Source organism: Larus michahellis, chromosome 8 (assembly GCF_964199755.1).
Source record: "Larus michahellis chromosome 8, bLarMic1.1, whole genome shotgun sequence".
NCBI classification, from domain to species: Eukaryota; Metazoa; Chordata; class Aves; order Charadriiformes; family Laridae; genus Larus; species Larus michahellis.
In genome coordinates this window covers 1,900,370-1,925,722 of record NC_133903.1, presented here as the reverse complement: position 1 = coordinate 1,925,722, position 25,353 = coordinate 1,900,370, and the positions used below count along the sequence as shown (strand labels likewise).

Sequence of the window (25,353 nt, the reverse complement as noted above, 5' to 3'; positions counted from 1 at the left end):
TTCGGAAGAACAACTGTCTCACTGTGTTTGGATGGAGCTTAATAAAATGGCCTGCTCCAAGCTAGGCCTCTACAGGCTCCCAAGCTACAAACAATGGAGAATAATATCGCCATTTTATGGTACTCAGCATGGCTGAGTTACATCCTGGATGCTCTCCACGGAAGCCCCGCGACTGGCTTTGGTTGGAGTCAGAGGAGAAGAGCTTTACGCCCGCACGGCTGCGGGGACACACGTGGCCCGCTGCTCTCCTTCACGGCGGGTGTCGGTGTGCCCTGTGCCGGGCTGGTGCTTTCACAGCTATCCAGCGGGATGAACCAAGGATTACTGACAAAACACAGCCCGTTTTTAATAGCTGGATGCAGCAGGCAGCGTCTCTCCCGCAGCAGCCCCCTTGTCCCCCCGGGGCGGAGAGCAGGGAGCAGCCTCCGATACCCACGAAAATAGCGGCCCGTGCTGGTATGCAAGCGCCCCGGTTTGATGCCTAAACATGGTATCTCGCCACCCAGGCTGGCAGGGCTGCTGGTTCGTGCTCCAGCCCTGAAGGTGAACTGCGTGTCCCCGGGCAGTGGCTCCCGCCGCGGGGAAGGAAGGTCAGGCAGCCCCCGCTTTCAGCCGGGCTGCTGGGGGTACGAGCCGCCGGGCAGGGGGATGGGAGTACGCCTACGAGAGCATCGCTAACCATCCGCCTTTGCTACTAAACCCAACCGTTTCTCCAGGGAGAGTCGGGTCTGACCCCCACTGAAAGCAGAGGGGCAGTTTTGGGGGGGGATCAGCTCTAGTGGGACCCTGCCCCATTCACAGGCAGGCAAAGCATCTCCAGAAATATCACAGAGTCACAGGCTGGCAGGGGTTGGAAGGGCCCTCTGGAGATCATCTCCTCCAACCCCCTGCCAGAGCAGGGTCACCCAGAGCAGGTGGCACAGGAACACGTCCAGGTGGGGTTGGAATGTCTCCAGAGACGGAGACTCCCCCACCTCTCTGGGCAGCCTGTGCCAGGGCTCTGCCACCCTCACAGCAAAGAAGTTTTTTCTCAAGTTGAGATGGAATTTCCCGTCTTCCAGTTTGTGCCCGTTGTCCCTTGTCCTGTCATGGGCACCACTGAGAAGAGTCTGGCCCCATCCTCTTGCCCGTGCTCCGGTCCCTGAGCATCTTCGTACCCTCTGCTGGACTCTCCCAGCAGTTCCCTGTCCTTCTGGAACTGGGCAGCCCGGCACTGGACACAGTAATTGTGGCTTTAAGTGTTGCCCCGCGTAGGTGGTGTGGGCCGTGGCTACCCTCTGCGTCCAGGGGCTGGGACACCATAAAACTTCTTCAAGCCCCTTCTGATCACTCCGCTGAGCTGAAAGCTTGCAGCAGATTTGCATCTTATGACTAGTTAAGAAAATTATCAACCGTGAAAGCATCTGGAAAGCTGCACCAACAAAGGTTTCAAAGAAAACAAAGCGCAGCCAGAAAGACGGAGCCAGTGCGAGGATCCAAAAGGAAGAACTGGAAAAGAAGGAAATGTTTGTAGGTGTACCAGCTGGAATAATCACTGCCTTGCTTGTTCTTCTTGCAGCTTTCCTTGCTGCCCTTTGTGGGCCAAGTTTCAGGGAAGGGAGGGAAGGGTTTGCCTGCCATCAGCGCTTTCTGCGTGTGGGATCTGTCGCTTGTTCTTCACCCACACCTGCGGCAGCACCCCGCGAGCAGTGGGGGGGAGAGGACCTTCCCCCCCCGGACACGTGCCCCTCTGAACCTACAGGCAAAGAAGTGTTCAAAACCCGAGAGAAACCACCCAAAGTGGGTGAGCTTCCCCTCTAGCATTCTGGATTTTATGTTCTGAACTTTTATCCTTTGTAACATCCAGCGTGGCACTGACGCTGACCGGCGCGTGTCCACAGCACCCAGAGCTCCCCTTCTGGAGCCAAGATGCTCGTGGCCCTTGGTCCTTTCTCAGCCGTGGTGGCAGGATGGATCCTGCAGAACGAACCGAACCACCCTGGCCAGCCCCAAACAGCCACTGCGGTAGAAGCAGGCCACCCTTCCAAAAAAACCTTTTTACCCAAACTCATTCTGTTTTGTTAGTTTTAACGTGATTGTCAATGAGGCAAAATCCCCGCTAAAACCAAGTCTGAAAAAGACTCAAGACAGGTTTCCCAGGACTCCTTCGGCAGGAATGTGACCGCAATGGAACCATTCCTCTTGCAGCTTTAAGGCTTGTCCGGGGGGCCAAGCAAGCCTCCACGTTTCAGCCCGACCTCTCTGAAAGAGCTGCCGCGGGTTGTAGGCACAACCAGCCCCATGCCCTCTGTGGGGTCAGCCCCCTCCCCAGCCCCGCAGCCCCACACCTTCTCCCAAACACGAGCTGGTCCCGCTACACGGCCCGACCCGCGCTCCCCCCGCCCCATCCAGCAGGGATTGAGGCGGGCTCCGCGGCGGGTGCTGGCACCCCCTTTTGGGGCACCCCTGGCATCAGGCGTCCCTGCCTGCAGGAAGCTCTGCCACCGCTGAAGGAGTTTCATCTTGTTGTGTCAAGGAGCTTCCGCATCCCTCCCCCCAGGCCAAGCGCCGTGCGGACCCCGGGAATCCTCCCTCTCAGCACTCTGTCATGGCGTGATTCTATTAGAATTCCTGACTTTTGAGGGACTTCTGACAGTACACGCTTTAAATTCGACAAGCAATATCTTGCTCGCTGCTCTCAGATAAATAAAAAAGCGCAAACCCTAATTTTCTGCTGCTCTGCTCTTTTTCCTGATTTTTCTTTTAAAACCTATAAATACCACCCCGTCGCTCTTTCTGCATGTGTGTCTTGGAGGTATTACATAAAAGAGGATCCCGCATGTTCGGTGCACACACGTTTCGTAGCCTCGGAGGCTGGAGGAAGGTGCCAGGCTGCAGTGAAGACACGCTTGTGTGATGTTTTTCACACAGCCATATCTTTGCACGCTTGCGAGGGCTTACATGGCACAAACGCATTTTTAGATCAAACAATAGACAAGGAGAAAATGTGTTTCGGAAGCAGACAGACGACCCAAGTATAAAGTTGTTTGCAGAATCTGTGTGAATTTTATTTACATTGCCTGGTCTTTGGTCTCTTCTGAGATCTTACATATTTCGCATTATTATCAAATATTTGCAATGATCCATATAAACAGCCCGATGTTAAAAGCTACTCCAAGTGTAACTCGACCCAGAGGAAAGATGCTTATCTGAGCTCCACAATGACAGATTTAAAAAAGATGCTGATGCAGGTCGTTTCTCATAAAATGAGGGAAATGCAAGAAAAATCAAAACTGCATAGATTTTCTTTTTACCAACAGCTAAAGTAGGAGTTATCTCTATGTTGGTGTTCGGAGTGGAATACCACTGGAGAGAGCTACAAATACCCAGCCCTTCTGATCCCTTGGCCCGTGAAGGGAGGAAGGAGAGGAGTAAGCTCGGCGAGCCGGTACTGTCAGAATCTATTTCACTGTTTGGTGATTATTTTTTTTATTACTATGACAACAGAGACCATCAGAATTGTTTCTTTAACCCCAGCAAATGATAAGTGCAGATGAGACTTTTTTTTTTTTTTCCCCTAGACTGAAGTAATCACTTTTTACTTCTGTGATGCCAACCCCCGGGTAAGCGAGCGATGGCAACTGCCAGCTCTGCCTGCCGCTGGCCCAGCTGCCTGGATGGGGCACTCGCATCATTTTGTGTCTACCAGGAGGCATTTGAGAATGGCTCCACACTGGCTCAGCATTTTCTGTCTTAAAAAAACCCCGCATTCTCCCTTTTTAAAGTGCTTCCAAATCTTTTACATCTCTTTTCCTTTTCTCCCTTTTCAACCCCCACCTTCCCCCCCCCCCCGCCCCCTCCTTGTGGTCCTGCAGACCACCCTGGAAGCCTACATGACATCATGAGAGAGAATTAAACGTACTTGAAAGGCCACTTCTGTTTTGGTGGGAACTTCTATGCAATTGCAAAGTGCCCATTAAAGCACAGGTTGTTTCCTAGAAGCATGTCCAAGCCAGTAGCGTGCAAACCCCTCCAGGGCTTCTAGAAAGCATTCGCTTTTGAAATGCTGAAGGAAATTCAGAGATGAAAGGATAAGTCTCCCTGGCTGTGCATTTACAGTCTATTGTCTTCCATGAAGGATAGTATCACTCCTCACTTGTGTTATTGCAGTTAATCCACTTAAATGCTATTGGATTTTCAGATGAGCCGAATTCTTTGCATCTGCTATTAGGATGCTTTGTTTGGACGAGAAAGGGCTGTTATTTAAATCACAATGAGTTCAGGGAGATGTCAGGGTGCAGCGGGCACCTTGTGCCAATCCGCGCCGGGAATAGGGGGCATTTTCTCCCGGGGAGGGCGGAGAAGCCGCGGCCGCCGCCCGGCTCCGGCCGCTTGGGCAGGGCGGGGGGCCGGGACCGGCTGCGGCGGAGTCCCGGGGCGCGGCGGCTCCGCGGCCGCGGAGGGGAGCCCCGCACCCGCGCATGCCGCAGCCGGGTGCCGCAGGGCCCGCACCGCCGCCCCCGCCCGCTCTCTGTTTATTTTCCTTTTTTTTTGGGGGGGGTGGGGGGTGTGCTTTTGTATTTCTTAACGGGGGGGGTGTGTGTGTGTATCCTTTGCAATGACGGCCGCGCCGCCACAGCGGCGAAGAAGCGGCGTTAAAAAAAGCCCCCCACAACGCAACCCCTTCTGCAAAAGGCGAGGCCCCCCCAGTCAAAAATTAAAAATAACACCAAGGATAAAAACCCCACCCAGCCCTCCCCCCCCCGTGGCCATGGCGATCTCCCCCGCCCCGTATAAAGGCGGGGGCACAAGGTGGATGCCGGCCGTGGCGCAGCGCTCCCGCCCCGCTGCCGCAGAGGGTGCGGGGGGCTGCCCCGCTGCCTCCCGCCCCCCGGGGCGGGCAGAGCCCCCCGCGGCCCCGCGCTGGCGGCGCCCCCGCGGCGGGCTGGCGGCGGGGGAGGGCCGGGGGAGGCGCATGGCGGGGCGGCAGCGGTATATGCCGCTCCGCGCCGGGGCCGCGCTCAGACCGGCCGCCGCTCCCCAGCCGCCCGGAGCCGCCCTCCGCCAGGAGTTGCAGTTCGTCTCCGATCCCCTTGGGATTTAAACCGTCTTGCATATCTATCTATCTATTTTTTTAATTATTTTTTTTTTTTTTATTCCTTCCTCCTCCTCTTTTTCTCCCGTGCAAAGTGGAGAAGGAGCTGCACCAAGGCAGCCCGCGAGATCTTGCAATATCGCTCCGATTCCTCACCACTGCTATTATTCCTAATTAATTATTATTATTATTATTATTATTATTTTTAACCTCACCCCAGCCGGGGAGGGAAGCGGGACCGTTCTCAGCAAGAGAAACATTTCGATCCGTACCAATAAAGATTTTTTTTTTAATTTTTATTTTTAATTTCCTCCCCCTCCCCCCGCCCCGTTTTTGAGGCAGGGGGAGAGCGTGGCGAGAGCGCGGGGTGCGGGGGGGGAGCGGCCGGCGCACCCGCGGAGCCGGCGCGGAGCGGGAGGCCGCGGCGGCGGGGGGAGGCGGGCCCCGGGCCCCAGCGCCGCCCGCCCGAGGGGGGCCAGCCGCCCAGACAGGTGATGGGCGTTTCGGCTGCGCTCCGGATCGACTCCTTGGGTTTCACTTTGGTCTGATCTAAGCAAATATGCAGAAGTACCGGCTGGTCTAGTCCCGGGAGCCAAGAGGAGCGGGGGAGCGGAGCGCAGCGCGGCCGCGCTCCCGCAGCCGGGGGGATCCTACCGAGCGCGGAGCCGGCCCCGCCGCCCCGAGGCAGCCCCGGCCCGCCCTGGATGCGGCGGAGCCCCGCGCCGCCCCGCCGCCGTGCCCCCGAGGGATGGTCCTGAATTTCTGCGCGGCAGGAGCCGGCCTGCAGCTCCGCTCCATCGCCTCCCCGCCGCCCCCCAAGTGCACCAGACCGCGATGAGGACCTGGGCTTGCGTCCTGCTGATAGGGTTTGGCTACCTGTCCTTCACCGGCTCCGAGGTAGGTGAGAGCGGCTTCCTGCCTTCCCGCTGCCCCGGGGGGGGTGGCGGTGGTGGTGGTGTCGGTGGGGGGCCGGGCTGCCCACCTGGGCTCCGCGGGCATCGCCGCGCCGGGAGCGCTCGCCCGGGGCCGGGCTGTGGGCAAGTTGCCGTTTCGTGGGTGCCGGAGGCGAGGGGGAATGACCGTGCATTCCGCTCCGCCGCTGCTGCCTGCCCTTAAAAATTATATATATATATATACACACACACACGTATTATATATATATTAACGCCCCGCGGGCGCAAACGTGCTGCGGCTGTTTGCAGTGCGCGGAGCCCCGGGCAGCGGCCGCCCCCGCGGCGCACGGCGCTGCGCACCGCGGGCACCGTTAGTGCCGCGGGCAGAACTTGGGTGAATACCCCCCTCCTGCCCCAAAAAAACCCGCCCCTCCCCGCTTTTTGACGATCCCCCGTCTCGGAGCGGCGAGGGCCGGGTCCAGCCCGCCCGCGCACCGCTGCTCGGGGGCGGAGGGGGGCGCGGAGCCACGTCTCGGGGTGGCTACAGGTGGCCCCGGTCGGGGCGAGCGCGGTGCTCGGCGCTGCACGGCGGCTCGGAACTTTTCCCGGGAGCGGGTCTGCGTGGCCCGCTGCAGGGACCCGCGGCAGGGTGGCGGTGGCCCCGTGGGGACACGGTCCCCGGGCCCGGCCCGGGGGAGCTCCGCGCTCGCGGTGGGCTCCGCGCCCGCTTGGGCAAACTTCAGCCGGCTGCCCGGGGTGGGCTTCCCCGTGGAGCGGGGCTGGGGGAGCGGCTCTGCCGGGCGCTGCCGGGCACCGGCTCCTCTGGGCCGGGGCCAGGGGGAGGTGCCCGCCCGGGCGAGCCCCGGCGCGGTTGGGCGAGCGGCGCGCAGCTCCCGCGGGCGCGCAGGCGGAGCGGGGTGTGTGTGCGTGCGCGGGTTTTTTCCCCCGCTTTGTCCAAACGCGTCCAGCAAACACCCCGCACCCTCCATAAACCCCCGAAGCGCTGGACCCCCGGCGGCGCAGGGGCGCTGCGCGGGGCTGCGCGGTGACCCGCGGTGTGTTGTGTGTGTGTCTTTGAAGGAGGCCGAGATCCCGCAGGAGCTGATCGAGCGGCTGGCGCACAGCGAGATCCACAGCATCCGCGACTTGCAGCGCCTCCTGGAGATTGACTCCGTAGGTAAATTAGTCCCGTCCTCCTTCCTTCCGCGCCGGCGGCCGCCGTCGCCCCGGGGGGGAGGCACCGCGGGCGGCCGCGGCCCGGCGACCCGCACCCGTCTGGGCGCTCCGGCGGGCGGCCCCGCGCAGCCCCGCCGTGGGGAGCTTCGTTTCGAGGGGGGGCAGCGGGCAAGGGGCCGATCGGGATTAAAACTTCGTGTGTGTGTGTGGGGGGGGGCGTTCGGGGTGGAGAGGGACCTGGTGGCCCTTGGGGTTTTCATAGCTCTGGGTCTCTCAGCGGAGAAGAATTTCCGTGAGGTTTGTTGTTGGTCTTGCATCGCTCTGTTATCTTTAAACTACTGTCCTAGAGGTATTTAAAATATTTGAAACAATATTTATGAATGAAGTAATGTCTCTTCGAGCGCTGGGCTTTATTAAAAGGAAAATAAACCGTCCGTGCTGATTTTAAACAGGAACCTGCATATGAAGCTTACCCTTTCAAATACACTTCTTTTTTTTTTTTTTTTTTTTCCAAAGGAAAATAGTGCAGGGTTATTTTCTGCATCATTAGGCATGCAAATGGGTGTAGTGAGAACGTGCAGTTCAAACAGATCGTTGCAGCAGTAAATCAGATCTAGAAGCACTGTATCGCTGGGTTTCTTATCGTTTGGTTTCACTTGATGCACTTTGTTCCTGGCGATTTCTTCCCTTAGTTGAGAGAGAATAAACCCGGCACCTTTGATGTGCCCAGGGGGAACCTGCATCTTTCCGAAGAGCAAACACGGAGAAAAATGAATGAGTTCTTGCTTGCGTTGGTACTGGGCCATCTCCTTTTAAACCATATGCTGTGTATTTTTGTAAAGTCTGTGCCAGGTTCAATCACCTTCATTCAGTGTTGCAGGATCCTTCTAGAGTTTAACTTGCTGCGTTTTGTGTAGTGCTGTATTAATGAGCAGGAAAGCACTAGGAACATATTTCACAGACATAGCTTTCAATTTTCCTGTGATTAGGGAGCAAACGGCTTCCCATTACGCTGAAAATGGGAATATTTCTCTCTTGCACAACACTTTACCAGAGAGGCTAATTACTAATTACCAGATCTGTTGGCACCGGCTTAATATTTTTGGAGAGCAATGCTGCATCGTTGTTGCTTATCGCTGCAATTAAAGAAGCTTTCACAACAGGGAGGGGGGATGCAATACACATTTCCCCACTGAAGGCTCTTTTGGACCAGACAAGTGCTCGGCCGCTCAAATCTCTTTCCCAGTGAACTCGGTGGAAGGCTGGGCTGCTCTTGCAGAATCTGGGCGCTGGCATTTTAAAATGCTGCCTGTTTCTTCTGCGTTTGAGTCAGTGTGCTGTAGCTACCAGAATACATTTTTTTTTTTTTTTTCAAATACCCCAGTGTAACAAGTACATGCTTCATTTTTAAATACCACTTACAAGGAGAGCAAAAGTTCACATGGCTCCGTTGCAAGAGAATCAAGCAGACAAGTGGAGCAATGGCGGGAGCTGAATAAATGGGTAGACGTAGCAGAGGAGAGAAATTTATTTCAGAAAATAATTATTTACCTCGTGGCAAATATTAACCAGAGGATGCGTGACCAAAAATTGAAGAGGTCAGACACAAGTTTACCGTTTCATTTTGCTGTTTTTGTGCAATTTGTTAGTTTAGAAACCATTAGAGAAACGACACGCATAAATATTTTACTATTTCAACATGAAACAGTAGTGGCTTAAGACATGAACTCAATATTAAAAAATAAACACAAAATATTCAGCCTTTCACCCCGTTCTTGCTCGTGTGCTCCTTTTCTGAGCCACAGGGGCAGGGTTGGATCTTCACAGAGATCCACCGGTTCTTACTGCCCGCATTTACGTTTTCTGGGCACAGTCCCGCAGCCTTTACTGGCATGAGTAATTCTTACTAAGGGTTTATCGGAGTGACTAATCAAACACTGAAATTACCGTGTTTTCTTCAGTAAACAGGATCGGACCTGTTTACTATATTTAGTATTAGCTTGGCTTAGCAAATCAAATGTTTTCTAGTTGTCAGTGGTAAGATGATATTTCTGAAATGTGTTTCCTAAGGGCTGTAATTGCCTTTAGGGAAGGGCTAGTTCAGTGAGGGCTTGTACAGTAGATGCATTTCTGTTTCACGGCGTATACTGATTTGAAGGGGGGCTCAGAATAAAAACACCCCAGTGATTATTTTCTCCCTCGTTTTAGTGCATGGTATTGCCAGTCCTTCTGCATGTGTGTAGCCCCGTTTAAACTCGGTGGGTGGACTTGAGAATTAAGAGTGATTTGTAGGTGAAGAGTTTGCAGGATCAGGCATGCATGCAGAAAATGTCTGATATTCCTGAGTAACAAGGCAGAATCTGTGGAAAGTGAGGGAAGAACAGTCATTTTCTCTCCTGCAATGCAAAGCATATATTTTTAATTGGAAAAGTAAGTTTTGTAAGTCAGAGTGGGCAGGTTTTTCTTCTATTCTGACAGATTTGGTCTCTATATTGTAACGCAGAGATGACTGATAACCCCCTTCATAAAATTAGAAACCACACCCCCAGACCATCTGGCATATTACTTAAAGAAAAACACTACCCAACATGGAGCTTATCATTGTATTCAAAAAAGAAAATCCAGGCCAATTTGTCAAAGCCCAGTGCTGCATGTCCGACTCGAAGAGAAACCCCTGTGGAGGCAACATGAACATTCTCATAAAACAGGGTCTTGTATTAATCTGCTGTGATTGGGATCCGCAGTCAGCGACGGAGCTTCACTGGCGTGACGGAGAGCAGAGTCTGACCCTGTTTCAAACAGAAAGCGTGCGTGAGCCCGGGAAGTCGGCAGCTGTAGCGTGCAGAGTACAGTTTTACTACTAACAGACTAACTCACCCAAACGGGGGCATTTCCTATATTCCGCCTGTGAAGTTCTCTTTGGCTCAGCAGTGTGATTTTTCTCCTCGCGCCTCACCTCTCCCATCTGTCCCGTGGGAGGTAGAGTTCATTCCATCACCTATTATGTTTGCCTCCCGCTGGGAACAGATTTTCCCCCAGCCATCTCCCTGCGTGGGGCGACGCGGGGCCGAGCGTGCTCGGTGGCACGGTGTGAGGGCAGCAGCCACAGGGTCACCTTAGGCCATGTGAATGTAACGGCCTTCGATGAAGAACTAGCAGAGAAGCTTTTGTTAAGTGGAGAAACGTTCTAAATTAACAGTGTGCTTCCATGAAAAAGTGTGAAGTTTGCTGCAGAGCTCCATCGATTGGAAAATCTTCCGTTGACTTTGTGGCTTTTGGCGCAGCGCTGAGATTTAGGGTGTTTCAATGCAGCGTGTTGGCTTCCCTTGCACCCCTTAAACATGCCGAGAGGTGGGCATCGGCCCCGTGTCCTGTGTTTTCCCCGAGACAGACAGAGGCAATACTCCTCCTTTGCAGTTGGTCCATCACTTCTAGGTAAAGGGGAAAAAAACCCTAAACAAAACAGGATCTTGCAGGCTGCTACTAATATTTCCTTTAATAGATCAAAGTTGAAAACTTAATGACATCTATCTCTGCAGTTGGATGTCAGAAGGGCATATTTTGCATCATCCAGAAAGAAGATCAAACAAACAGATTGACGTTGCCTTGGGCTTTCTGGCTCTAGGACCCATTTGTAAGACAGACCATTTCAGTTTTTTGTACCTCACGTTGAATTCCTGAAAGAAGGAGATAATGAGAATTTCCTTAGCTGCTGCTGTTGGCGCTAGAAGTCCTGGACCTCTACTTTCTGGATGCACATCAAAGTGACATCTGCAAGGGTTTGTGTTAAGACTGAGGGCTTGTACCTCATGTAAAATTGTTTGGGAAGGAGATGGCAATGTGAAAGTAGAAACTGATAAAATATAAAATAACAGTAGTCTTAGGATGCTTTCCACATGCTTATCTGGGGAGAAGAGTAATCACATATTGGCAGAATGTCGCAGGGACTCTGTGATTTGTACCCCACGACCCAGTGGAAGAATGCCAGTCTGACAAAAAAGAACAGTTTCAGCTACGGTAGTGGATTGACCAAGGCTAATTGCAAGAGTTTTTCTACCCATCATTGATACATTGTCAGTACATAAAAGATTACAGAGAAATTTCTTGATCGTCTGCCATGAAAACATTTTTTTATTATTAAAACGTTAAAAGAGAGCTGCATTAATCTGGCTCGGTGCAGCATCCTCCATCTTCGCTTAGTGACAAGCCGTGTTCAATTTCTAAAGTAAGAACCACCGTTTCTAGGCTTTCTGCTCCAAGCCTCATTTTGTGAGGCGCTAAGCACCCATAAACTCCCATTTCCTTTGCTAAGAGCTGAAACACCTTATCCTGCAACTTCATCCTCCCAAGTCAGCACATTGAGGGGAAAAATGGATGCAAATTCTGACGTGGTTCGTTATGGAATCCTTTTGCCGGATTGTAAATTAGGTAGCAGGCTTCTTTTAAAGTCAAACTAGAGAGTGCTATTTGTAATTACTGTATCATCGTTCTGTTAGTGGAGTGAAAGAAAGTCTTCTGGCCACACATCCAGGGCCAAGTGTGGGTTTCAAAGGCAGCTTTCTGATTTTGCAGTCCTGCTCAGGCCATACTCCCGTTGACTTAAAGATTGCTTGAAGGGCAGTGATTTTCCTGTTGACTTCACTGGGAAATGGAACTCCTTCCAAGTGCCTGTGAGGACCAGGGGGACACCAAGTGCCTTTAGCATTACAGTGTCTTCTGGCACCAGCCATGTGCTCCATAATTCTGTTTATGAAAAAAAAAAAACCAACGTTGATGCTGTGTTGATAGAAATAATACAATTTGTGTTGCATAATGCATTGAGGCTTGACTGGAACTTGTTGAGCAGTCTGCTGTGCTAGCTGTGTAGATCTCTTCTTTAACCCCCACAGTGAGATATGAACTTAGGAAATGATATACATGCCTAAGATATGTAGTGAGACAGTGAGATACAGTATGAGCCAGAGGCCTTCTTCACCTTAGAAATCATCTTATAAGCAACACATGCTCCTCGACATGTCATTTTGCTTTATAAACATGATGATAGAATATGGCTAATTGCAGCTGAGTTGAGCAGTTATATATAAGCACATGGCTTAACATATTGGTTAGCTGATCATGCCATTCCCTTAGTCTTACCAGTTTCTTTAAACAAGACAGCAAGAAATCAGTCGTGTTAGAAGGGAGCGATGCCAGCGTGTTGAACGTGGAATGAGGACCCGTGGCTCAGCCCTACCATAGAGCTGGCATCATCGACAGCTTCTCTTTTCAGCACAATGTCTGTGCCCACCAAGCAGTTCGGATTAGAGTCTTTAATCTTTTTTAAACGCTGTTTGCATGCGGACAGAGATGCTTCTTGCTCTGAGCCTAGCTTGGATCTTACCCCGAGCAGAATTCATGCTGCTTTCTCTTGAGGATCACTTGGTTGCCTCAAACGGAGGGAGAGGTTGTGGCGGCTCGGAGCTGCCATAAAGGAGGGCCGTATGAAGGTGTTGGGTGGCTGAGCGTTAGGAAGTGGAAGAGGGCTGGAGGAAGGTCAGAAGGGATCCTGGGGATCCTGTTTGCAGAACACCATTTGGGGTCAGGTGAATGGCCTGGTGCCATCAGAATGGGATGCGGGAGACCTGGTTCCGTGCCCCAGCTCAGTCGCAAGCTTCCTGTGGGGTCTCAGGTGAGCCGTTTTATTTACCCCAATGATGAGTTTTCTGGAGCGTGGAGTACAATAAAAGCAGAAATAAAATCTATTAGTCATTGCTGTGTTACATTAAAGGACTAGGACTGCAAATAAGGCACGCTACCAGCTAATCAGGTTCCAGAATTTCTCATTGAAATCAGTGGGAAACAAGCACTCTACATAGGAAGGCAGGAGCCAGCTTGGGTAAATTGTGAGTCTAGATTTCACATTGACTTATTTCAGATGAGGATCTGTTCAGCTGGTTAGGAAAATAGACAGGACCAGTGGGTGATGCTGGCACTACCTCTTGGACCTCCCATTTCATCTTCTCTTAGCTACTTCCGATAGCATTTGCCAAAGGGCGAAGATAGACACAGAGGCACGGAGCTCTCTGTAAGGTGCTGAAGGTACCAGTGTCCTCACCGTCTGCAGGTGATTTCTGTGCGCTCCTCAGGGCAGGATTTCTTGGAGGGAGGAGAAGAGGAGCCAGTTTGTTTGTAGGGCAGACCCTTAGGATGTGCATTACTCATAAAGCTGAGAACAAAACAAGTTCCAGAGTCACAGTCAACTGTCGATGCAAAAGGAGCTGGAAGCAGGGAGCGTGACGGTGCAGAAGACTGCGGGGTGTGGGATGCTGGTAGCATGTAGGGAGGGTTCTGTGTAATAACCTTGTACATTTTTTAGTGTACATCACAGTTTTCTTTGGAGCCAACAGTGAAACCTTGAAACTCTCCAGTGGTGTTACAGGGGGCACTCCAAGCAGCAGAGTGCTAAAAACCTTCCTTTTGGGGGTACTGGAATCTGTGTGCTGTCCCCAGTTTGCTTACAGCTTCCTCATCCCCTGTTTGCAGATCGTGCTTGTCGTTTTCGGAACCCCACTGCATGGGACACGACCCGGACTGCTTCACTTAACAAAACCAAATAGCTGGAGCAGTTACTTTGTTGTTTTTTATGATAAATGAAATGCCAAGTTTTCCATCTTTGCTTTTTCTCATGGCCCTTTAACCCATGTGGTAGGCTTATTTAGGGAACAAGACAAGCCTGGATGCAGTCCCAGAGTTTGCAGTAGCTTCAGATGCCCCTCCAAAGGTTAGGATACTTCACAGGGGATTTGTTCTGCAACAGAGAGGCTAAAAGGAAACCCATGCGAGTTACTTTTTGCTTTTGATTCCGTCCTAGCACTGCCCTGAAAACCAAGCAGCAGAAAATTTACAGAGGCAGCATTGTTGCTGCTGGGTGTGTAATACCTTATTTTCTACTGTAGCCTCCTGTCAGAACTTCAAAAAAACTTCTCGAAAGAAACATTTCACGTGAAATATTATTGTTCTACACCTTTCCAGTGAGAAAAGCTTTATTATGCCTTTCACATAAAAATGCAACTGTTTTGCTTTAGGTACGGTTTTGTGTCACGGTGTGCACTGTTTCTGGGGACTTTCAGTAAAACGGACATTAGAATAAAATTGTGCGTGCTTATACGTGACATTTAATGCCTGTGTCTTCCCTGCCTCATGCCCTTGCAATCGCATTGACAGGAGTTACATTAGACTAATTGCAGCAGGATTTGGTATTGTGCATATGTGCAGCACAGATGTATACGTATGGAACAGCGCTGCAGTGACGTTCATGTGAATAACGTAGCTGAGGTTTAATATTTTCTTTCCTGTTTTAGGATATGAGGATGTTTCAGAGACAAACTTGAGGTCTTATAGCGTTCATTCTGCTAAACATGCGCAAGAGAATCGTCCTGTGCCCATTCGCAGAAAAAGAAGCATTGGTAAGAAACAAGCTGTTTGTACTTGGGGAGTAAAAACAGAGGGGGTGCTTTTGGTCAGCCAAGCAGGACGTTTCACTGGAAAAATGTGACGCGCACAAAGGAAAAAGGCCATTTCTAGTTTCTGCCTTTCTTTTCGCACAAAATGGGCCGTTGCCTGAGAAGCAGTCTTCTGGAGGATGTCCATAGGAGACAGACAGGCACAAATTCTTTACATTCACTGTCTTGTTGCAGCATGTTAGAAAGCTAGACCTTGGTTAGAAAATGCTGTGATATTCAATGTATAATTCATAGTGTGGGGAACAACTACAGCAGTGTGCTTTAAAAAACATCAACAGTTGGTAGAGTTTTCAGTACAGAAGCTCCACAAAAGGAAACAGCTTGACTCTTTATTCAAAAAGAAAAAAACAGTTTATCCAAAAAATTAAAAGCCATTGACGGAAATGCTGGGACACTGATTTCCGTCATTGCATAGGGCACCAGGCATGTTTACAGGGGACTTTTTTGCTTATTAAGTAGAAATGATGGTGATCCAACCGAGCCCAAATATAAATATAAAGAGATGTTAACGAATTTTAGGGTAGGATTTTTATGCAATGCTTGTTCATCTGATTGGATCCGAGTGTTTTACCATTCCACTTGAGTGTGGAAAACATTTGTGGTCTGATCTATGGTAGGTAATAGGGAGTCAATGTATGAGTACGTTCGGCTGTGGTGGCGCGCAGTAGATAGCACAGCGTGCTGTCGGCGTGGCTTTGCAGTGCGAATTGGCAAGCGCGCTCGTCACATTGAATGCCTCTAGAGAACAGCGGTTCTGAAACAGTCTGCTACACTTGGCACCTCACCCTGCAAGGTGTTGAATGCCGCCCATAAAAGTCAGTGGGAACTGGATATGCTCAATAACTTGTATGAGTTGCCAGCTATCTTGCAGTATTGGATCTGTTAATTTTGTTGAGTCCATGGCACTGGGGATCGAGAAGAAGAATTTTCGCTCTATTTAGCCGGCTGAAATGCATCTCTTTCAAAACTAAGCCTAGATTTTCATGTTACAGGCACAGGCCAGGCCTGAACTTCTTGTACTTCAGAAGTAACTGAAGAAGTGCAGGCAGTATTTCAGTTCCCTGACACATTTAAGCCAAAGCTATCACTGCTTCCACCGTGAGGCAAAAAAATCCAAGCTCCCTTTGGAGGAGAAGTTGTCCTTGCAATTGCTGTTATTTTCTGGGCTGTTTTGAATTACCAGCTTGGCTCCTTAGGCAGTCCCTAGGTTGAGAACGATACGTGGTTTGGATTTTTCATGGCAGCATCATGCAGCAGTACAGGGCTACTCTTTTTGATCCTCATGTGGCTGAAGCTGCTGGCCTCCACAAGCTCACTTCACCCGAGCCCAGCAGGATACTGGCTTAGCTGAAGGTTTTCCCATCATGTTACTCTTACGGTTTTGCCTCATTCAAGAAATAACAGACTAAATAAAACCCAGCATGTTCAAAGCTTTGATACCTTCATTCAAAAAAACGGCAGCTGCCCTTTGGGTTGGCAGATGGACCAGACTCCCTGGTGCGGGGATGTTCAGGTTTTGGAAGTGGAAACCCAACACTCAGAAGTTTTGAGCTGGTCCAGGTTGTTTCCCAGCTCAGCCAATTTGGGTGTGATATAAATGTCCTCAGTGCAACTCCTGTGGTGGGGTTTGCCAGGTGTTGCATGTTTGTGTGATAATACGTGTGTGCAGTCATGGCCCTGAAATTGTAAAACAACAGCTGCTGGTAGGCAGTGGCTTTGAGGCTGTGTTGGAGGATCATCTAATCTGGAGGAGCTCCTGGCTTGCTGGCACTTCTGAAGAGCCAGGATTGTCTTATCTAATGGTATGTGCTCTGAGCTATGTTGGGAGCCAGGCCACGGCAAACCCTCATTTTAGGGCTGGGCTTTTGGGAACGAGTCCAGCCTCTCTCTAGGCTGGCACATACAGCTCAGTGGTGGGCAAACGGTGCTCAGCACCGACCTGTCAGCCAGCAATGGGAACTGAGAACGTCTTCTCAGCGCCAGCTAAAGGTGCTGCTCGTACCTCGGTGTTGTGAAGTATTGGGGTGCCCTGAGGTGAGAGCAGCTGCTCACCTGGAAGTGTGAATTTCTTGTGTTCACAGAGGAAGCCATCCCGGCTGTCTGCAAAACACGGACGGTTATATATGAGATACCTCGGAGTCAGATCGATCCCACCTCTGCCAACTTCCTGATATGGCCGCCCTGCGTGGAGGTGAAGCGCTGCACGGGCTGTTGCAACACCAGCAGCGTGAAGTGCCAGCCCTCGCGGATACATCACAGAAGCGTCAAGGTGAGCGCGTGGTGGCTGCAGAGCCCCAGGAGGCTCCTCTGAGGTCTGAAAGCTCCAGATATTCTTGTGGCTGCTCTGGTTGACCGGGGTCTTTATTGCCCATCCTCATATGGATGGGTCAGGTACAACGCAGGGTCAGGTACAACGCTCCTCTCTGTTTCGAGTGAGCGGACGGCCTTTTCAAGTTACATGATCATTGGAGAATCTTGGGCTTGGGTTTGGTTTTCACAGGATTCCCTTTAGGTTTTTCTTCTTTCGTAATGAAAATAAAGTCGATTGTGTCTTTCCCATGATCTCTCTCACAGCACAGATCTGAAAGTTAAGAAGATAAAATGACTCAAGGGGCATTGGACTTAAAAAAAAAATAAATCACAGTATGGAATGCTGTTTTCTTAATTGAATATTATGCAGCCTAAATTGGGCTTTTACATTTGACAACATAACACTTTTGATCTGAAAAAATGTGTTTCAAATTATCTTACCCCAGGGATAGAAGACTCAACGGCTTCATGCTGTATTTACTCATTAGACAAAATCCCTGTTGCAATTTTCCAGTAAATATTACGTGAAATATTTCTTATGTTCATTTGGCTTCACAGTGTTCTAATTTTTATCAGTATTTAAACAAGTAATGTTGATTTACATCTGCATGTAGGAGATTAGACTTACACTTAGCATTTATGTTGTTAAGACTCTGAGTTCTTGTTGGCCCTGAGTATTTTAAGAGCAGAATTTTAAAAAAACCCAACACATTCTTGAACATAAAACCGCCCAGCACAACATGCCGATCACTGTACTTGCAGTGGATTAATTATTGAGAAAGGTGCTGTTAACCCACGTAGTGCTGTATGTCCTAAACACAGAATACGGCATCTGAGCCAGTTCATTGTTTTTCATACACATGGGCACGCATCTGGGAAGGATTTGTTTTTCCTTTCTGTTTCTGAATGTTTAAAAATGTTTTCACACCCAAATAAGCTGTAGAAACATCTGAACAGATTTCCTCAGTCTTTCAAAAAGTAATTACACTTTGCACTTGCTTGCTGCCCTTCCTTTGGGGGATACACTTTGCAGAAACAATTAAAAACGAGGAAAAAATTGGGATCAGTAATTCAAGGGCTGAGAACAAACTGGGGAAGTTGAAGCACTACAATTCTGAGCCGTTCAGAGTAGGAGCTAAACAGCAAAGTTCCTCAGGGTTATAATATCTAGTGCTGTTGCCTTTGGGTTCGATACAGCTTCCAGTTAATTTTGGGTAGCAACTAGTAGGTACGAAGCAGCTGGAGGCACCCGGCAGACAGTTCAGCTGTGTATTGTGAACCTGCTGTTGGTACTTGTGTACAAATTGCAACCCTGTGCTTATTTCCTACCCCTGCCGTGATGGGGAAGACAGTAGAGAGAGGGGTCTGGCAGTTGGGGTCCCCCACTGCTGGGGACACTGAGGCTTCCCTGGAAGCTGCAAACTCCAAAACTGGCAGCAGCTTTGCAGGATGTCATTGCTGGGGCTGCCTCCCCAGCCCACCGCCACGTTAGAGAAATCTTTGTTTCACATTCAGTCCTCTGGTATGGTTTTAGTGCTTCTAGATTTGCATTCATTTTAGTAGGGCGCAAGCTAAAAGTAGGCTTAGCTGAGCAGCTGCTCTTTGTGGCTGTGTAAATATATTGCCACCAGCAATATCAATATACGTCAGCCTGCTTTGGAGGCCTTTTTTTTTTTCCAAGCTCCAAGACTGCTCCAAACAGTCATTAAGTAGAAGGGAAAAAAAGGACAAGAGGTCAAGCAGGAACAGGATGTTCATTGTAAAGGTTGTAGGCTGACCCCACTGTCACACCAGAAATCTCTGAACAGAATCCATATTTATGCCCTCCAGAGTCAGATCCTCTTGTAGCTTTGATATAATTGATGGTTTTATGAGCCTTTTGCCAGTCCCAGGTTCAGAGCTGAATGTCTGCTCATGCCATTAAGTAGCTGGCCCAGAGCGAGGGTCGCTGGAAAGGTAGGGGGGACGGTTTTGGAGAGGCTTCTCAGCTGTTCCTGCAGTGCGGTTGGAAGGCCGTCTTGTGTTTTCCCCTGATGTCAGACTGCATAAAAGCCCTCTTTTGATTAAAGATTGAAAAGGCTTTCCCCACTTCCTCTTCATTGACAAGGTAGTGAGCTCATAGCTGGCCCATTCACACTAGAAAAATGTTCACCCAGAAAGGTCAGCAAGTGGGTTTGCATCATCCAACAGGCGAAAGCAAAGGGTGTTTTCTTTGTCTTACTGAGGGCCACTGTAGTCAAGGTTAAGAGACGGCCGTGGCAGTGTGGGAGGAGCAGCGGAGGACATTCCTTTCTTGGGGACAGGATTCAAAGGCTGTAGGCTTCGGGGATGTCCTTACTTCGCCTTCACCGCGCCTTGGTCAGTGAAGTACTGTTAATGGGTTTGTGGAACTGGAGCTGTAGGGAGGCTCCAAGCCAGGAGTGTTGGTGGAACAGCTTCCCCAAAATGGGTCCTCTAAGATTTCCCCTTCATGGGGTAGATGAATAAAAGGTGGGTTTTCCCTGCACCGTAACAGAGTGAGCCCACGGGAGCACAGTCTTCTGGGCCTAAAGAAATCTCTAGTCAGTAAACTGGACCTGTACAGTGCTGTGAAAATCAGACTGGAATAAAGTGTCTGGTTGGGAGTTGCTCTTTGATAGGAAGGAAAGAATTGCATTTCTCTCCTGATAGAGAAATGGTGACAGGGGTTGGTGAGTTAGGGGTGCTGGTATCTGTTACAGATATGTTTCCTCTTCTGTCTGCAAAAGCATTTCAGTAACATCTGCAGATTCTGTTGCTTCGGCACAGCGAGATCAAGTATTTACCAAGTACCAGTCCATAATTTATTTGGGGGGTTTCTGAACTGAGTCTTCCCATGAGATTTCTTGTAATGCTGAGCATGATGTTCTTTATGGTTTTGGTCACGGCAGCAAAATCCAGTTAATATTATAGAGCAAATCCTGCCTATATTGCTAATTTTGAATAGCCAAGCTGAGTATTACGGTTGTTTGAAGCAATGCTCGTTTCCAAACTAAGAAACAAGAGCTAAATAACTCCATCTATCTCAGCTTTGCCTTCTGCTTGGCCTTGAGCCATAGCCATACCAGCTTTAGCCATTTCTGAATACTCGATGTTGAGATGAGTTGGGCAAATTTAACCTAGTATATTCTTACTAGGTTGTAATTAGTATGAAGGAAGGATGTGGAGAAAAGGAGCTGGAAAGGAAGGAATGCAGGAGCAGCTCCTCAGCTCTCGTCTGCGAGTTGTTTGGAGGTTTTGAAGAGAGATGGGAAAAAAATGCAGGAATTCAAAACGAGTTGTTCAGCAGAGCTGCCTGGCCTCTGAAGGGGTTAAAAAGGCCTCGCAGAACAAATTGCATGTGTAGGTAAAATGACTGTGTGCAATGTTTGCAGGTTTAAGAACATTCTTCTTCAGTGACTGTTCCTCTCATTAGGGTAAACAGCACTTTGATTTTAGCCGTGGTTTGGCTGGAGATGACTGCCAGCGCTTGGTGGGACTGGCAGGCAGGTCCAGCTGACAGGTATCGAGGGTTGATTTAAGAACGGGAGAAACAAGGGAAGCCCCTGATGCAGGTGAAGACAAGATGGAAAACCAAAGAGGTGCCCTCAGAGTGCGAGAGGAACCCCTGCCACCGCGTATCGCCTGACAGAGGGCAAGGTGGCTGCTCCCCTTTGCAGAGAGAGGACATAGGGATGCCCTGTCAGCCATTTTCCCCCTGGAGGGGTAGCGTGTTTGCTGCAGCACCTTCCTGTTCTGCCCCCATACCCTTCCTCCAGCTGAGCCCCGGCTGAGGTGCTGCCAAACTGCCCTTGGCGGTGGCTTCTGCCCTGGACCCTCCATGCTTCTCCCCTGGCGCCTTCCCAGTGTGCTCCGTGGCCGCCCCAGCCTCACGGCTTGCAGGGACTGTGCTGCCCAGCGGGCCCGATGCCTGAGGGATCTCCCGCTGCCTCGGGGCCAGGCCCGGCTGTACCCCCCGGCTTCGGGGCTGTGAGGGGGGCTTTCCGCTGCCCCCGGCACTGACATGGCCATGCTTCCCCCTGCCCGGTGCTTTCAGGGGGCTTCCCGCCGCCCCAGGCACTGACATGGCTGCCCCTCTCTGTGTGCTGACAGGACAGTGCACCTGTGGGCCTCGCTTCCCTGCAGGGAAAGTTCTCTTGATCCCCCCCCCGCCCCGCAAAATAACTGTGCACCAGGCCTTTCTGAGGTAGGGAATTGCCAGAGGAGTGCCCTGTAAATGTCTTTATTGGGTATTTTAGGGTGGGTGGCTGCCAGGCCTCCCCGCCGGTTCCCATCCCGCCTGGCAGGGCAGGCACACACAGCTGGTGCCATGGCAGGCGCTGCGCCATCCTGCCTGCCTGCCCCGTTTCCCAGCTGTATTTAGCTCTCAGCCACGTGAGTTTTGCTGTTGTGAGGCATTTTCTGCACTGAGGCTTCTCTTGCAAGTTCCTGCCCATGATAAATTTTGGCTTTGCGCTAGAGGTGTTTTGGACGCTTCTGCTTACAGTCTTGTGTTTTTCCTGCTGTTACTCCCTGATTTCATCTCTCCTGGAGAAGCTCTAGAAAAGGTGTTCCCATGAGGTTTCTGTTAGGCCACATATTTTTATCAGATGTTATTTTCATTTTTACTTAACCACCACACCATCCGCAGGGTAGTACCTGGAGGATACAGAGATGCAAGTATGGTGCTACGGATTATACACCATTTAACTAAGCTAGTTGGTTATTTCACTGTCTTTCTCTTAGAGAGTTTTTATACAGTGATATTTTGTGGTTTTGGACGATTTGAGGTTGTCATGGTTTTTAGTTTTGTTGCGTTAGAGACAAGTAAAAGAAAGAAGCTGATGTTGGTTGTTGGGGACTAACCATCTCAAAGCATTTGGTAGCACGCTTGAGAGTAACTGTACCAGATAAACACCGGGGAGAAAAATACAAAGAAGAAAAAAGATGCTAACGCAAGGCCAAACCCCATGCTGTTAGCATAGCTGTCCCCGTTTATGCTCACTGAAAATCGGACCTGCAACCTTTATCATTTTTGATTAGCATTAATACAGATCCTGTGTGGCAGCAGGTGTTACCAGATGATACCAGCACAGCAATTTGTCTGGTTTGTGCTGCTTCAGTTTGAATATTTGCAACATCTTACAAAACGACATTCCTTTAAATTGTGTAGCATGAAGTAAGGGAGTGGAATGTATGCTGGATTGTATTTTAACTACAGTACAGTAAAAACCAGCTTTACATTGCTGCATAAATTCATTATCCTATTCTTCGAAGTATTATCTTTTTGGTTTTTTTTTTAACTGTTGTTTTATACCAGATAGCCACAGGAACTGCATATATCTTTCGGTTTGGAAAACCAAGCAAAACAGGGACAGACTTTAAAAAGCTTGATTACAGTTTATTTTTGTTGCATGTAATTTTCAATAAGGCTGGTTTATTCTAACAGCTGTAATAAGCATGGCAGGTCTGAAAGCTGTTTCGTGATTGCTGGGTCTCTTTCTTTGTCTCTGATGATGGAGGTGTCTTAATTACTGTTTGTTTTTGTAAATTTTAAGGATTAGTCATCCTTTGATGCCAGATGACTCAGTTGTACCATACATTTTCAAATCTTTGCGTTCAAAGGCTTGATGGAGTTGCATTCTGATAGGAGATTTTGAAACCTACTGCTTGGACCTGCAGTTAGTCTTTCAGCAAAAGCATTCTTGTATGCTACGGCCGGTTCTTTACCTGTTTATATGGCGATCTGACAGTTTTGGAAGATACCTTTTAATGTGAACCCTTTAAATATTGCATCTGTCTCTCTGCAACTTTTGTTTGCTCGATAAATGAAAATTGTCTCCAGATCCTGTTGGCAGAAGAGGCAGTGTGGATCTGAATGTGGATCTGAACTCCTCGCTCCATGAAAGCAATGGCAGATCACCCATTGACTTCAAAGGCCAGGATTTTGCCCTACCTTCTGTTCCTGCCATTCAGAGGTTCTTGGTAGTTTGTGTCCACAGAGCCAAAAGAGTGTTTCTGGGAACTGGGAATGTGATGGTTTTTTCCCAGCCACCACTTTCATTTTGTGACACTGTTGCTCCATTTTTGGGATGGCCAGGGAACGGTTTTTGTAGTGAATCCCTACCAAATGCACAAGTAAACCATTACCAGGAGGATCTAGTGTAATTGTGGATGCTGTATTTGGTACTAACTTTGGCTTTTGGTTGATCAGACTTTATGGCTTTGACATGTAACTTTTGTAGAGACAATCTTCTGCTTCCTCATCTATCTTATTTATAACGCATACCTGTTCTATGTAGTCTTCTTGTTTGCTGGGACAGACACGTTGCAGCCCCCTTTTGTGAAATGGTAGATAAATCATGAGTGCTGAGAAGCCCTGATCTCATTTCGGTGATTTCCATTTCAAGCAGATGATTATCACCTATCTGTGCAGTGTTTAACAAAGTTGTAAACTAAACGTTGGACCCCTTGCACACTGTCTAGCGCTCTCTTTGCCCACATCAGGCCACGTTCCCTTGCACAGCTATAACCATCATGCCTGTTACACTTAGCACAAGTCTGTGCCCAGCATCCCACAACCCGTTTTAGCGCCCCAGCACAGCAGTGTTCCTGCCCCCTGCATCGTTCCTCCTCTCCTGGCCACCGACAGTAACTTGGTCAGGATGTCCTCCTGTTCAGCATCCCCCCGTCCCCAACCTCCTTGTCTTCTGCATTGGTTTCCTTAAGATGTGAGACCTGCACGTAGCCAGAGCTTCTCCAGCTTCCTCCAACCTCACCTTGCCCTCCAGATGTTTTTTTTTTAAGGATGCCAGTGTTTTGGCCCAAAGTGGAGCAGGTGCAGTTGGATGGACTGGAGAGAAATAGTGTACCTGCCAGCTATCCACAATAAAGCCAAAGGCTGGATCTGGTTTGTGAGTGGTTGTTCCCTTGGACCTAAAAGCAGTGCATGGGAGCTCTTGTAAACAAGTCCCACGTCATGGCAAGAAGTGAGTAGGTGAGTAGAAAGCACCAATTGAGGTTGGTGCTTTCTGAGCTGATATTCAGGTCCTGGTTCTGTAGGGCTGAGCACTTTACGTTCAGAGGGCTCCGGAGTCACCAGTTTGTAAATTACAAAGTGGATTACAAACCAACCTATTGCCTTCACTGTTAGCCTTCAGCTTAAGACCAGTGGACAACATGTACAGGAGGTCATGCTAAAAGAGCCACCACTGATTTGAATCTGCATGAAGTTTATTGTGATAAGTGTGAAAACTGAGTTGCTTAAAACTTAAACTAAGATGAATGGGAAATTGTTTTATCTCTTGAGGGGAAAGAAAATTGTTTCAAACTGCTGAACTTGAATAAACAAATAATCTGCAATAAATAGTTACACGATGCACAATTAAGATAAAAGATTATTAGTATGCTAACATTTTATACGGGTTTGGCTACGTTAAAAAATAGAGGTACCTAGTTATCTGTCTTCACTTCTGAACTATAACTATGTTAATGTGTCTCAGTACATACCTCATCGTATTTTATAGGTGGCAAAAGTGGAATATGTTAGAAAAAAGCCAAAATTAAAAGAAGTTCTGGTGAGATTAGAAGAGCATATGGAATGCACCTGTACATCATCAAATACTAATTCAGATTATAGAGAAGAAGAAACTGGTATGTTTTCCTTTTATTTTTGCATTAATGCCTATTTCATATGGACCTGATTTTTATATTAGTAAAGAATGTAAAACAAGTTGGAAGTAGAGAGGCTCCCAACTACTTCTTTGTGCATTGAAGATAAAAAATGAGGGGCAGGTTGTGCTGGATAAAGAGTTTGGAGTTGAAGTTTAAAGTGTGTCAATTCTCATTAGGTTAGCTTTTAAATAAACATCAATGCCCGATAGTATTCAGGTCTTGCTTAACTAAGTTAAAGGTTTTCATGTTGCATCTTATTGGTGAACTCCGTTGCCTAATCTCTTTAGACTTTGTGGAGACAGGGCTAAGGCTGAGATTTACTTGACCTTGGGGAAAATATTAATGAAATGAATGTAAAGCACTTAGGAATAAATTGAATATTCAGGAGTAAGGAGTTTTGAAACAACACTGCCCATTCCTGTTGTTTTCTTACTTATATACAGTCAAGAATTTATTGTCAGTTGTCACGCTAAACCTAAGTTTGCCTTATCAAGACAACATTTAAGTTACCGTGGGGAAAGATTTATGGGGAAAAATATTTACTTTCTTTCAATCTGACTTTCATAACCCTCCTAAAATGGTTATCTCAGATCCTCTTACTGGGGTGCAGTCAATGCAGAACTTGACACGTATTTGGGAAACCCACTCCCACAGAAAGGACACCGCCCTCTCTCCTGACTTCGGTTGAAGGCAGCCTCAAAAGTTTGCTTTCACCTTTGCCGGGAAT

General features: G+C 49.0%; 1 protein-coding gene across 10 annotated transcripts in view; it reads left to right on the top strand.

Moving 5' to 3' along the window:
- The first annotated feature begins 5,559 nt into the window (after positions 1–5,559).
- PDGFA (platelet derived growth factor subunit A) overlaps positions 5,560–25,353 on the top strand; it is a 44,831-nt gene continuing 25,037 nt past the window's right edge. For 4 of the 10 annotated variants that reach the window (XR_012588629.1, XM_074597027.1, XM_074597025.1 and 1 more), the window contains exons 1-5: positions 5,572–5,971; positions 7,048–7,144; positions 14,484–14,588; positions 16,727–16,914; positions 24,479–24,605. Coding sequence is in view for 7 of the 10 variants with exons in the window: in XM_074597027.1 (XP_074453128.1) it covers positions 5,909–5,971; positions 7,048–7,144; positions 14,484–14,588; positions 16,727–16,914; positions 24,479–24,605 (580 nt within the window). In the remaining 3 variants the exon portion in view is untranslated. Of the gene's footprint in view, positions 5,972–7,047; positions 7,145–14,483; positions 14,589–16,726; positions 16,915–24,478; positions 24,606–25,353 lie in introns of all 10 variants that reach the window. The other 6 variants (XR_012588627.1, XM_074597020.1, XM_074597022.1 and 3 more) reach the window with 3 other exon arrangements.